Source organism: Metopolophium dirhodum, chromosome 7 (assembly GCF_019925205.1).
Source record: "Metopolophium dirhodum isolate CAU chromosome 7, ASM1992520v1, whole genome shotgun sequence".
Lineage (NCBI taxonomy): Eukaryota > Metazoa > Arthropoda > Insecta > Hemiptera > Aphididae > Metopolophium > Metopolophium dirhodum.
The window spans coordinates 3,743,261-3,758,936 of NC_083566.1; the positions used below are offsets into that span (position 1 = coordinate 3,743,261).

The 15,676-nt window shown below is 29.5% G+C and overlaps 1 protein-coding gene across 1 annotated transcript in view; it reads left to right on the plus strand.

Moving 5' to 3' along the window:
- Positions 1-1,307: 1,307 nt before the first annotated feature.
- Positions 1,308-15,676, plus strand: part of LOC132948901 (glutamate receptor ionotropic, kainate 2-like) — a 236,487-nt gene continuing 222,118 nt past the window's right edge. The window contains exon 1 of the mRNA XM_061019589.1: positions 1,308-2,040. Coding sequence (XP_060875572.1) covers positions 1,893-2,040 — 148 coding nt within the window. The 5' untranslated portion in view covers positions 1,308-1,892. The remainder of the gene's footprint in view (positions 2,041-15,676) is intronic.

The following is a 15,676-nucleotide window of genomic DNA, read 5'->3' on the forward strand; positions in this document are numbered from 1 at the left end:
ATAAATAGTTAAATAAATAGTATTTATACGTAAAAAAGTGTTTTTAAGCGCATAAATGGATGTATACTTCGATAAGTTTTCAGTGAACATACTTATGATTTCTAGATCTAGTTACCGCTACAACCAATATATTGGTATATTATATATGACCTCTGCATAACGATCGCTCCTCCGTGCAAACACGTAATCGATGACATATTAAAAAAAAAATTTTAGAATTGAATAATTTGTTTATTTATTTGTTACAATATTATAGTATAGGTTTAGTAGTTGAGTATAGTTATAGGTATGGTAGTTTTTGAAACGAAGTTTTATGATATATAGCTGGTAGTCTTATCCCGATGAAATAATAACAATAACGAGGAAAAATAAATAAAATACATTTGAGGGCATATTTTAGCTTATACCTATTTTTAATTGTTTATAATATGTTAAGAATTGCAATCATATGTTAATACAAATTTAATACTGCATATCACGATTATAAAAAACTTTAGATATAATTGTTAATATCGTTCTTTATAATCGTGCTGCATATTAACTGTTATCTAATATTTATTTACTGTTTACTAATTGGACTAACGTCCGTTAAACAATTATATTTGTTTTTTTATTTTTATTTTTTTGTAGGTGGATAATTAATTTATACATTTGTTATAATAGTATATTATGTATATGAAAGTCGCTGTATGATATGATATTATACCGATAAAATAATACCAATGATGAGGGGAAAAAAATGATAAATGTAAGGGCATAATATTTAGTATAGGTACCTCCACTATAGGAGGCTTCTTCACTCTGTTATCCGTGACATTGTTTTATTTTATTTACTATCGCGTAAATTAATAAACTCATCGTCCAATCTTGTAACAGCTAGATAGCCGAATAATATTATATGTCATTGGAAAAAAAAAAATGAATTTATCTTAGGGCATAATTCAGCGCATTCAAAGGCGTGCACGTTTCGGTAGTTTTCGGTGAAGATAAACTAATGCGTCTACTTCCGGGCCCTATATTATAGTTATGACCAAATGACCAATAATATATTGTTATCAAGACCTCTTCACGGCGATATCGTTGTGAAAACGTAACCGATAATATTGTCATAATACTTATAATAATTAGTACCTGCCCATATATTATGATATAGTGTTATCATTCATTAATTCCTATAAACGAATAACAATAACAATAACGAGGAAAAAAACGGAGTGTAGTCCGCGCGCAATAGCGGACGCAGATTGCCATCCGTCGCCCTCGGCCGCCCGAGTCAGCGGCGTCGTCGTCGGCCGCGGCGACACGACATCGTGCGCGCTCTCCCCCGCGCGATTTCGCCAGTCGGCGTCCGGTGTGCACGCCACGCTGTCCGTCGTCCGACGCCCCCGCTCTGCACGCGAGTGTTTCGTCCTCCGACGTTTTTTTCCGTTACCGAGTGTTGTCGGTGTGTCTCCGACTCGACCAACGACGGGTTTCGCGTCCCGTGGCGTAGGTACTATTTCGAATCATCAGTGGTGTCGCTCGTGTAATATAATAATATCGTTGTCTGCGACGTGCCGGACGGAAATCGTGTTCGTCAGATACTCTCCCTCCCCTTACCCGCACACAAGGATCTAAAAATCGTTCGATCGATAGGCGGTGGCGGCGGCGGCAAATTATTATAGATCGTCGTCGATCGTTTTATTATTATTATTTTATTTGTATACCTACTTACCAATACCTGAGCATAACTTCGCAGGGTCGTGACGCGGTGACACACTGACGGACAGACGGCCGTGCGTGCGGGCCTCGGGCGGCGCGTGACCGCGTTCCGGTGACGACGATTACTGCACAAACGCTACGATGTGGCCGCGTCCACAGTCGCGCCGGCCGTGCGGTGGTCGGTGGTGTTAATGTCGGCCGCCGACGTAATGTTGTTGACGATGAGCGGCGGTGGCGCCGGACCGTGTTGGCTACGACTGATCGCCGTTGTGTGGTCGGTGCACGTGTTGGACGACTCGTCGACGGCGGTCGCCGCGTTATCACCTGTCATACGGATCGGTGAGTTTTCCCAACGACAACCGTTATTGTTGTCATTATTTTTAGTTGGCGGTGCGGTTGGCGAATCGCGAGGGACACTAAGTTATGGTCGACATGGTGGCATCACGTCATTATGACGTACCTATATAATAGTATAAGACAGTTTTTTCAGACATGAATTAATTTGTTTTAATATAACTGTTAACAGGCGTGAAATCGAATGTTCGTTTTAAATCAAAATACCTGTTATGCTATCTCATATTTTATCTAACGAATGGTTTTTTAAATTCCTAAAAACTGTGTTCGTGGTTTTCCTATATATATATACAATTCAAACCGGAGCGGAACTCAAGCGGACAAAAACGTGTGCCTTTATAAAATAACAATTTATGATTGTGCGTAGCCAATTAGACTGGGAGTTTAAGCTTAAAGGATTTATTTTTACTTATATGTACGTTTAAATGATATAAATATTAGAGATTTAACACGTGTATGATATTATCGTTTTGAGTTATAACTCAACGAGTTAATTGTTATCATAGCAAATTATCAGGTGGTTCGTTAAGTAATCATTTAAACGATTTAGAAAAGTTCAATGATTCAAAATATTATATTATGTTCTCGCTTATAAATCGTTATTCCTTTTATTGTTGTGCAAGTACCTATATACCGACCTACTCTTGTATTTGAGTGTTATTATTCTCCTTGATCTTCTGACTGAAAATATTGTGTTCCTAGAAGGGTTTTACGAATGTATAATATTATTTTGAGATACGCAGAGAGCACAATATGTTTCGTATAGTAATAATATTATGATCAAAGAAATAAAATAAGTAGTAAGTACCAATTTATTCATATTTTGTTATAATATGTTTTGATCATCGAGTATGTATATCTATAATGAAATACAATGTTTGCGAGAAAAAAAATAAATAGACAATTTAAGTACCTAAGAGTAGAAACCTACCGCGTATCCAGAAATGTTTATAAAATCACAATCGTATAATCATTTACAAAATACGTGTCACAGTTTTTCGCTTCCAAACAATTTGATAATAGTGACTTGCGAGGTTTTGTTGCACAGCCGGCGAATATATTTAATATTATTATGTTTGATGATTGGGGGGATAACATGACATGATTATATGATAATTATCAAACAATTGCAAACGTATTGAATAAACTTTATTTTACTGATTGTTGGTATTATTGATTATAATAATTGTTGTAATCAAATTTTTGCTATGTATATATGCTAATCCCATAAATGTTCTAGATGTTTTGAGATTTCAATACACACACTGTAAAAATATATTATATTATATTATTATAGTTTATAAATTATAATATTCTAAACGACTTTCTGCTGAATATTTAATCTATATAAAACGAAAGTTTACATTCGTGTGGGATATATTAGGTATGTATTATAGGTGTTTACAAAGAACAGACATGGATCAGTGTAAATAATGTCAGACAGACATTTTTCGAGTTCAGTTGCCAAAAAGAAATGAGTTTAATATTATTATATAACACATACCCTTAGACTATAGGTATTCTGAGATATCATACTATAGAATATTCTGTGCTGCGTTGTGAACGAAGAGAAAGAATGATATATGTATAATTAATTAATATTATATTCCAACGATAATATTCGTCGCTGGTGTAATTATATTATTGTGTTTTTAAATTGTATACATTGGACAATGAACATACAAAGTACAACTGTTTATTATTAAGTATCGGTCGACGGTCGTTGACTTACAAAAAAAACCATGATGGTTCTTTAGATTATTCTGTCGTTAGTTTTACGGCGCAATTATACTTTGGTAGTTTCATCGTAGTTTGCATTGTTGCTCTGAAATCTGGAAACCCGGAAAGACTATTATACAAAAACATAAAATAAATATTAGTAAGTATGATGATACCCATATTGATAAATATGATAATGTTATATTTAGGTACCTACTAAACAATGATGAAATGGGTGTATTTTTGACTAATTTTTTTACGTGATCCGACACAGATTAGTAGTCGGTACTTACCAACGAACTAATAAGAAGGTAGGCAAGTACACAAGTACTTTACCGCGTTACCTTATCAAGCGTCCAATACGTTTTATAAACTATACGACTAAAAATAAACAATATTGTCTTACCTTAAGTCAAGTCGTTATATAGTAATGGATAAACATTCCAGAAGTTTCCCGTTTTAATATCTATACATCTTGTGTTACTGTATAAAAGTGATAGGTAGATACTTAATAATAATAATCTAGATTCTGGATTATACGTTTATATATTAATTTAAACCATTGACAACATTCATAAAATGACCAAATTTTTGAAAACTAGTATTATTCATTGCGTTCAACTTGGCATGATTTTTATTGAACTGCAAATTAAATCAGTTCAATTCACTCAAAACAATAACTATATAAATACCAATGTTAATAATATTAATTATATATTTTAAGTGTAATGCATAAATGTACACAATTCAATAAAATTATTCGATAATTTCTTTTTATAAAATTATATAATTAAATTTTATTATTTCAGTAGCTAATAAGATGCCACTAGAAAACAATAGACACTACGCTATTAATAACAAATTAGCCTATATTTTTAATTGAATACATTTTTTTTTTATATCTCTACAAGATATTTACAGCCTGTTCGTTTGAACGATGGGAAAATTTGATTAAGATTATAATTTTTAATGTACATGAATCTTTTGATAGAAGTAGCCACACATTTATGGCTACCTATTTAAAATACCTAGAATGGTAAGAATTTTTTTTTTAATTTTTGGTTGTTAAGTCGTAATTCAAGAAGGTGAAGACACCATTTGGATCTGCGACGTCTTGGGGGATAACTGGTTATCCTTGGCCGTATCTAGATTTTTTACAAGTGGATTGGGGGAAGAGGGTGGTTTCGCTGTTGTGGAAACGTTTGTAAGACAGTATTGTTACTTCTTGAACGGATATCATCTTTAGATCGGAATGTATTAAGTGGTTAGATACTCAAGGTGGGGCATTAATTAACTTTCTTATTGCAATATTTTGGAATTTCTGAATTTCGTTGATGTTCAATTATTACCAAACATTTTTTTTTAAACGCGCGTACCTATTATTAGATTGCATTAAAAACTACATTTTCTTATGAGTGTTTTTTGTTCAATAATTGTACTCTACATTTTTAATTTCTAATGAAACTGAATATTTTTCTGAAAACCATAATGTAAGTACCTAGCTATGTATCGATAAACATCGAATAGTAAACAATTTTTTTATTTTCCATAAGCATTTGGAATTTAGATGAGTTATTAGTAGTTACGCGTAGTGCATCCAAATTTAGTATGGGTATCTCCTGCCATTTTACTTATCTCATATAAATGTCGTATGTTTTATAAGGTCAATAACAATATGCAAATATGAAATTGTTGGTTTAATATTCGGTATTTATTCATAGAAAATGTCCAAAAAATATTCTATTCCAAAAACTAACTAAATACCTACGAGTAAGTACGCGGTAGTTGCTTTTCGGAATATCAAAAAAAAAAACCATTATGAAAAAATACTAAAAAGTTTGATAAGTCCGAGAAGAAGAACAAAAAGTCAGGTACGTCAAGACTGTGAAAACTGTACGGAACATTTTTTCGTTTTAATGGTCACAGCGTTATTGATTCAGAAAACGAGTGTTTTAGAATCACACTGTGTATTCACACGCACGCGCGCACGCACATTATATAACAAAACAATATAACTATGAAGGTGTTAAAAATCACGGCAGAGTTCGCGATCATTAATAATATTCGAACATGAGTATAGTACGGCTGTACACCTAGGCGGGCACCTATATATACCACGACGATGATACGACGATATATAGCTTTGGTCGGCTCGAAACCCATAGAAACGCGATTGCGGGCGGTCGACCAATGCCTCCATAATACATGTTATAACAACATGCTCCGGCAGACGGACCAGAATGGAACAGTTTGAATACGCGGTCGTACGATTCCGAGTTTCCCTAATCCGTCGGCCGCGGATAAGACGCGTAAAGACCTCGCCGATTCGACACGTGCGATTCCAGCTGTTTTCTCCGTTCGATTGTCGTCGCATCTGAGCCATCCTGCAGACCGAACCGATACGTTGTAAAAAGAAAAATGTCGTAATATCTACAAATTTGTTTATTTATTTAGGCGCACTATATACAGTACGTCCCTAAATTATAGGTACGTTCAAAACGATAGTAATAATAATTATTATTATTATCGCGGTAGAACGTGGTATAACAGGAAAATTCCGTATGGAATAACAATAACAATAATGAATTATGGGACTTTGTACATAATCTAACACTCGAGATGATACATATCTAAATCCCTGGGTGACGTCGCGTGTGTGTGTGTGTGTGTGTGTGAGTGTGTGTGTGCGTGAGCGAACGTATAATACATTTGTTCACGTTGTATATTAAGATCGGTGGACAAACGACTCTTGTTACATACATATAAAACATAATATTATCATCGCATATTATTGTTGTACATGGTGATTCACCGACCACGATCACCCCCCTCTTTCTGCCCCAACAGTGCGGACAAATCAAACTCTGATTTTTACTTAAATACTTAAAGACAATTATATTTTCAAATTCTTGAGATTTATTGTACTACCTAAAGGAGTGTTCTGCAGAGATTCAAACTTTCGTTTTCCAATGACCACACTACTCTTTCATACATGATAAATTATTTCTGAAAATATTGAAATATCAAAATCAAAATCCACACGGGTAGTTTTTGAGTTATTTAAATTTGTGTACTAAGATAATTGATGATTGGTTTGATAGACGTGGAAGCTATGATAATTTTAAAATGTAAGTAGTTTATATTAATCTATCAATATTTATACTTTATAGTTTATAAAAATGGTCTAGCCGTACAGAAAGTTTTTACGGCATATCACTGTTACACAATAGGTATTACCAAACTAAAATATTTATTTATGCATATAGCCATATATTATATACATATAGGACCATTATATTTGTAACATTAAAAGATTAAAAAATAATATACTATTTAACTTAACAGGTTAACGCCTAACGCCCTAACCAAGTCTAACCAAGAATATAAGTTTAAAATCTAGTTTTCTTGATAATGTTTGGACAAAGGCTCGTCGGATGTGTTCCGAATTAATGAGTTGTATTTTATCATACATAGCATATTGTTGATAGTAAAGTTACCATGTACACAGAATAATAAACTTGACGTTTAATGAACACGAAATTCTGTTTAGCTGTTAAAAAATAACAAAAAAAATTATACGTCACATGCACATTTTCAGAAATGTCTTTTTTTTATTACTCACAGGATAAATCGAAAGTCACACGGTGTCTTGGTTAACAGGAAAATGATTACAACCAATTGTTATGTAACTCATAGTTTTTGGCATTTTCAACATCGTGAAATACCTACCTAATAATAATATGAGATGCTTCATAGTATGAAAAAGTGTGGTACATGGTTTTAAGATATGATTTTGCACTTGGCAAGTTATGACATTATTATTATTATTTTTTTGTATTAAAAGTATAAGGTTTAAAGATAAACATTTTGAAAAGAAAATTTATTTTGACATATATGGTGTTCATAATTACAATTTATTGCCAGTGTTTTTAAAACAAACTTTGTTCAAAATGCTGTTCTTCATTCTTCGGTCATAATAATCCAGCGGCAGACTTCCATGAACAATATTTGAACAAATTTGGTTTCGCTAAGCTACGTCTACATACCTATTGATGTTTATTGTATTCAATAATTAATGTGATTTGATGCATTTACTCGCGAATTATTTCATTGTATGCCAAAATGTCAATGCGATTAGCTCAAAGACTAAAACGGTCGTAGCTTTTTTTTTTATGAAATATTTACAATCTGTATTTAAATAATACTATAGTACAATAATGAAATTTGATAACATAGATAGCAAATTAAGAAAACTGTATGTACTTAGTAGTTGAAAGGAAATTACTCAATATAGTAGTAGATACCTATGATAAAAGTGTTGTCTCTATTGATGAATTTCTTTTCAACCTAGTGGAGTTTCCTAGTACAATTTCTGGAGGACATTTTGTTGATATGTTTTTGGTGAGTTTGTTTTTCGAAATCTATTGTAATAGTAATGGGATTGTTTTTTGAATGTGATCATGTGCTGATCTTTGTGGAAAAAAAAGGGTTTAGAAACATAATCGAGTAACTTGAGTAGGTAATCGACTTTAATGCTTTCAATGGTCAAACATTGAATGGTCTAGCTGCCCCCAAATTTGGATTCCATACGACTAAGTGGAAACTATAATAGCTTCATATAGGAGCGTTTTGTTATTAAGACAAAGTTTGGAAAAAATTGGGCGGAGAAGGATGAAGGTGTGAATTAAATTATTTCCTTTTATTGTGATATGATATTTCCATATTATTGTTGTAGTTAATTTTTGATCAGTGACTTTGTCGGTTCAAGTGACCTCTTTAAAAAAGTTATTTTTATTTTTTTAAAGGAAAATATTAACAAATGTTGTTCATATCGATTAGAAAAAAAAAACTTGGGATTTACTATAATATTATTATTGTAGTAATAGTAACTTCCATCATTAAACCTAATCGGTTCCTGAAACGATGTATAGGCAACAAATACTACTTTTATTATATACTCTACGTGTTATGAGAGGTATTACACTTGCGGCTTAGTTTGAGAAATCAAATATCCATCGGTTTATCGGTAAATAATATATTACCAACGTATATTATGAAGTATATAAAAGAATTGCTATATCAGATTTAACACCAAATCATTTATTATTCATCATCCTTAAAATATATCTTCAATAAAGCAGTTATCAATTTAAAAGTTGTTTATATTTTAATTATTTACGATAAATGAAAAAAAAACACAATTTTTTCTGATCATAGGATAAAGCCAACAATAATTTATTGATTTATTTATAACAAAAAAATAATAATAATTTGATTAGTTTTGGTTATTTACAATATGATTTTAACGTTTCTTATTCCACAGCGATATATCTAACGTAAGAACTTTTATTCCTGTTTTCTTTCTTAATCAGGTATAAAATTTTTTAAAGAGTTGATAATATTTTTCTCCCTCAAACAATCGCATTAATAGCTTTTATAATAAGCCATTAAAACAAATAAAAATTAATTATTATTAGTTTTTTTTGTCATTGTTCTTTGAAAACGCAGTACATTTGTTAAAGAATAAAAATATTCGATACAGGACTTATTAGTAGATTAAAAATAATAAGAAATATTATATTGAACCTATTAAACATAATATTGTTACAATTATAACATTTAAATATTATATTTTTTTTGGTATACAGAGTGTAACAAGAAGACCTGCCAGATGAATTAACTTATGTTCTAATCAATATTTATAAAAAAAAAATGTTTCTATACATATTTAATTTATAGGCACTTGCGTATAATATAAAAAAAAATTATTATTATTTTTATTAGGTATTGAAAATAATAAATAAAATTTGATTTAAATTTTTTGGTAAAATTCAAAATAGCCAATTTGTAAATTTGATTATAAGAACATTTTTTATAGTAAAAACATTTATCTAAGTCAAGTAGTTTATTTTTTAGAATTTGTTGAGTAAATTAATTTAGTACATCATAACTTTTTACAAAATAATATTATTTTTAGGAATTTTTTGACATGAGTATATATCTTAAATTATTTACTAACCATATAAATTATATTATCAGTTCAAAAAAATTTAACTGATTTTTGACTTTGGTGAAGTTGTTTTTTTTTTATTCAACATAATTTCAACTTTAGAAGTTATAAAGAATGAAAACCAACTTTTAACGAACTAACATTTTTCTATATCCACTTAACTCAGCGAGTTCTAAAAAAAGATTAATTTATACACCTTGACAGTATATCACGGTTATACATTATGGTAAATATAATTGATTGTATATTTTGGTCACATCGAAAGTGAAATTTACACCAATATGATGAGCATTAAGTATAGAACTTACGCGTATTTATCTAAATTTGAAATTAAAAATATTAGTTTTTCATAATATTTTAATTTTATTAACACATTTCCAGCTTGACGGAGAGTCATGAATAAGTTCTGCTAAAGTAATAAATATAATTGTTGATTTCTGATGTCAGGGCAATTTTTTTATGAATACTAGAAAAATATTACTCTGTAAACCGGGTCAGTTTGTAAATATTTTTATGCTTTACATTCTTCTGTGGATCTAACCATTCCATCTATATCAATCCAAACCAATCGAATAAAAAAATTGAAATAATCAAACTGAACTAACCTAACCTAACTTAGTAACCTATAATATAATGAGTTATTAATAGGTAACTACAACTTTACTGAAATTATATTGACCATTTGACCAATGTAGGTATAGGTAGGTACCTAGTTTTATTTACACTACGATACGACGCCGTTAAATTTTTGAGGTAACATTAAATCAAAGATTAAATCCTCATAAATGTTCAAAGCAATAATAATACGAGTAACACACGTTTTCGCCTTCTGTCCATATTACGATCGATTAAAATATTATAAATATTAAATACATTAAACTTAACTTTTCCATGAGCAATTTATTTTTATGTTTAGATTTGTTTTATTTTAGATTCTGAGCGAAGCGATGAATGTATTGATTTTACAATGATGTGTGTTTTTTTTTTTATTTTTTTATTTTTGTGTCTGTCATCACCTTTTAGGACAGTAAAAGTGCTTGGTAACAGTAACTTTTCTGATAGGAAAGTGAATCTAGTTGGTACTTTGGGGGGTCAAAAGTAAAAATTTCCGACTAGTTTTCAAAAGCGACGTTAAAAACAAAAGAAAAATTAAGGAAAAACGGGAATTTTTACGCAAAATCTGTTTTTGAGAAAATCGATTTTGGTTTTTGGTGTAACTCTAAAACAAAAGACCGTAGGGACATGAAATTTTGACTGAATGTTTATATTAGCATTTTCTATACACCATAAAATTTTGAAAATATGTTGACTCTTTTTGAGCGGCTTACGGACATTGTCAGTTTTCAATTTTTTTAGTTTTTTTTTTCTATAAATATCAATAAAATTTTATCTGTTGAGTAAAAAAGCTTGAAAAATTAATAGAAGGCTCTTAGGTTATTGTTTCAAAGGCAGATGAAAAAAATTAAAAATCCTTAGTCACAGTTTTTATTTATAAGCATTTAAAGTTCAAATTTTGACAAAGTACGGAAAAATCACGAAAATTAGCAAATTATTTTGAGTTGAGAATTCATAAACATTTTTCTTTTTAAATCTAAGATTTTAAAATGTAATATAGTATTACTCATAAGTTTGTCTACCTTTATCAAAAAAAAAAAATGTCTACAAGAAACTTAAATTAAATTTCTACGAGTGTCTGAAATTTATACTTTTACAACATTATCATTCACTCGATTTCTCATGTAACAATTTTCTTATTTTATTGTAATTAAAAAACGAATGACTGTAGATACTTGAAAATTTCACTGAATGTTTATATTAGAATTTTCTATTCAGCATAAAATGTTGAAATTATTTTGACTTATTTTGAGCTGTTTACGGACATTGTCAGTTTTCAATTTTTTTAGTTTTTTTCTCTATAAATATCAATAAAATTTTATTTGTTGGGTAAAAAAGCGTGAAAATTTAATATAAGGCTCCTGATATACCATCCTAATAGCAGTTGAAAAATATTAAAAATACATAGGCACAATTTTATTTTATAAGCATTTAAAGTTCAAATTTCGACAACATTTATCAAATTTATAATTTATTAATTATTTTGTAGTTAAAAATGTATAAAATGTTTAACTTTTATGGCTAAGGATTGAAAATTTAAAACAAGGCTCCACGTAAATAGGTTATATTATATAAATTACTTTATTCACAATAATATCATCAAATATAATTGGTAATATCATAGGCTGACTGACCGTTTTCGCTCAGAATCGTTTTTCTTATACAATGATATTATATCATTGAATTCAAATTTAACACCATCCATGACAGTGACCCACTTGTAACCTACTGTAAAGCAGAGCGACATTCACTTCTCCACCTTTTTCAAATTGAGTTTATTCATATACTTTTGAAAGTGGTTAGATTATAATGTATTCACAAATATTAATAATTATTACAATGTTCACTGTTGGTTAAAATAAATAGGTACCTACCACCATTTTAGTTCATTGTTTATTTATTTTCTTTACCTTATTTCAAAATTTTAACGGGGGTCATTTGTTTCGCTGACCTGTAAATAATAACCGGGGACCGCTAAACACTATTGTTCAAGAAATGCATTTGATTAGCTTAATGGAAATAAATAATAATATACTGAAGTTGGCATTCCCTGGAGCTCTATGTTATGGATCATAGGCCTTGGCAACTCTTTAGGTATAGAAATCTTACTATTTAAATTACAATTAAAATACTAAGTAATTGGATATTTGTGTAACTATTTAACTATCATAATAAATTAACAATAAACCAGCTACCTTAGAACGCATAATCGTGTTTTTGGGTGCATCTCTACAATATTGTTTAAACATAAAATGTACACGAGTACTACACGACCATAATGTTGTTCGCATTACAGCAAACAATGTGTAAATTAAATCCTTGAGAAATATGATGTATTTAATTTGATTCAAACAATGAACAACGGTAAGTGCCTAATCAAAATAATTCAAAGCTTCGACAATTAAATGGGTAGGTATAGGTTAGAGGTGTGTAATAGCCGCAGGGCTTGAAACCGATGTTGGATACCGATTTTGAATGCCAGTCAAAACCGTTAAAAACCGAAATCGATATCAAAACTAAAAGCGAAATTGAAATAATTTAATACCGGAAAGTAATCATATCCAAATTTGAAATCGAAAAATATATAAATCAATATTCAAAACGAAAAACGAAATAGAAAAAAATATTTTTGGTTTCAAGCCCTGGTTATAATTTATAATTCTATAATGGTAGAGTCGAAAAATGTATAATAATTATTTAATATAGGTAATATAATGATTTATTATATTTATATATTCAATACACAAATATACAATATGTACAATATATTTCCGTAAATCAGACAATAATGACCCCGGAAATCATTGAGTCAAAAAAACATTTTAACCGTTTTAAACTAGATTGATGTAATACCATTTTTTAAACATTAATTTGTTGAAGCTAGTTTTCATTGTATTTACCAACGTAAATTAAGATATAAAATTCATTCATTACTAGTAGATGTATTTTATGCTTGTTACTTGCATACCATTTTTAAGTAGTATAAGGTTATAAATAATACACTCATTAATGTGTCACTTAATAAGTCAGCAAACCTCTCTAACCTGGTAATACTCTCTACCATTATACAAACAAATTAATTTGTTTTCCCTTATTACTCTAAGTGGCAACCGTGGGGGGGGGGGGGGTCATTATGCCAAAATACTTATGGATAAAATGTAAGTTTTCCAATCAAAAATATAAAGAATAATTGTAATTGCTCCCTGGTTCATGTGGATCGAAACACATTACACCAACTTTTATCCAACCCCAATAAAATCTTTAATTAATACCTTACAATCAACTTGTTTGTCCGAATAAACCACGCTAGCAGCGCAAAATAATACCCACCTAAATAACAAACCTATTATTCATCGGCTCAAGCGTGAACATCTTACCAGATGTTCTCATAAAAAAAAATATATGCAAGAAACGTTTTTGAAATATTTCCTTAACACAATATTTAGTTGTTGAAAAATAAAATTTTTCCAAAAATTATATTTTTACTATTTTTTGACGTTTTAATTCTTTAAATTTGTATTTTTTTCAAGACAACATACATTTTTCATTCCTTATTACAAAAAAGAAGATTATATTTTGAAACATTTCAGTCTATAAAAATCAAATTTCGGATATTATTTATTCATATTTAAAGTTGAGATGCGTTTACCACTCCAATTCGCTCTTAAAACATTGATTACTTATTACTCATATATACACCCCGTATAGTAACTGTTATTTATTAATGATTTTATATAAATAATTTATGTATATTATTTTTTGAATAGTAAAGTATTTAATTATTTAATATTACGACTATACAAATTGTTATAATTAATTATTTTATCACAGAATCACAACACATTAAAAAAATAAAACCTATCAATAATAATGAATAGATACAACGTTTATACTATGGTTTACTTTTCGATGTAAAAAAAACACTTCACTTTCATATTTAATTATTTAAACGGATTTCTAATATTGTTGTATTATATTCTTTTATGAATAATAAATGAAAAGTTTCTGTCCATCAACTCGTAGTATCTAAAAGTTACCGTATTCCAAAGTCCAAACTGTTACTTTTCAGTAGGTAAGTACAAAGTTTTCATTAACTTATTATGAAACTTAAAGAGAATAACATCTTCAGAGTTGAACGTTGTCTTACCAAATTATATTTTCTAAAAAAGTATAATATTGTTCCTATGTGGAATACAATATAATATAATCTTTAAATGCTTAACTTATTAATTTTAATCTGAAAGATAACTTGAGAAACTATGCGCCCATATATTTTTATGGACTAGGTATTATGATTTTTTTTCATTATTTTAAGTTTTGGTCATAAAATATAATTTATGATTGCAAACGCATTTAATTAAATTATAGATAGGTAATAATAAATTGTATTATAGATACTTATTTTACTATTTAATATCTTTGATTAAATTTATTTTATTTAAGTAAAAACGAGATAAATAGTTGCAACTTGTAATCATCACTATTGAATACCTATACAAATAATGTATTACATTAAAACAATTGGTTAATTTACATATTAAATGTAAGTTTTGTAAGTTATTCAGGAATTATTGACTAAAGTATGACATTTAATAATGTATTTTAATTATGTTCGTTACTCGAACTGTTATATCTGGTAAGAATTTTATCTCATTAATTCGTCACACAATTTTGGTGATAATTGAATAATAAATATTATTATGTCATTCAAATCAACGAATTTCTTTATTCAATCAATTATTTATAATTTTATAACCATAAATATAATTTTACGGATAAGGCTAGTTTTTACTTGTATGTCACAATATCGCATGTTACTTATTGAATTACAGAATAATGTTTTTTTTGTTTTTCATAAAGAAATCCATCTTAAAGTATTTAATCATTTTCTTTTAAATAAATCTTAAAACAAGTCCAAATATGTCTTTGAAATTTAACTGTATGCATACCTAATATTAAATATTCTAAAATAAAATAAGACTTTAAAAAAGTATTACTATTTTGACATGATATCATTGATTGTCAATATAGTTAACCTATATTACGAATAATCAACGATAAGTATAGAAATATTTGGGAACGGAGTGGCCGAGTGGACTAAGGCATCGGTTGCGACACACACCGACGCCGGTTCAATCCCGGCTATGGATGGCATTTTTCTTCGGGCAGTCCGGAGAGAGAGGCCGCCATCCCCAGGCATGACAGGTACCTACAGGTGCCCACTTGAAAATTCTGTCAAACAAAAAACGTGTTCCTCCAACTGTTACAGTACCATCC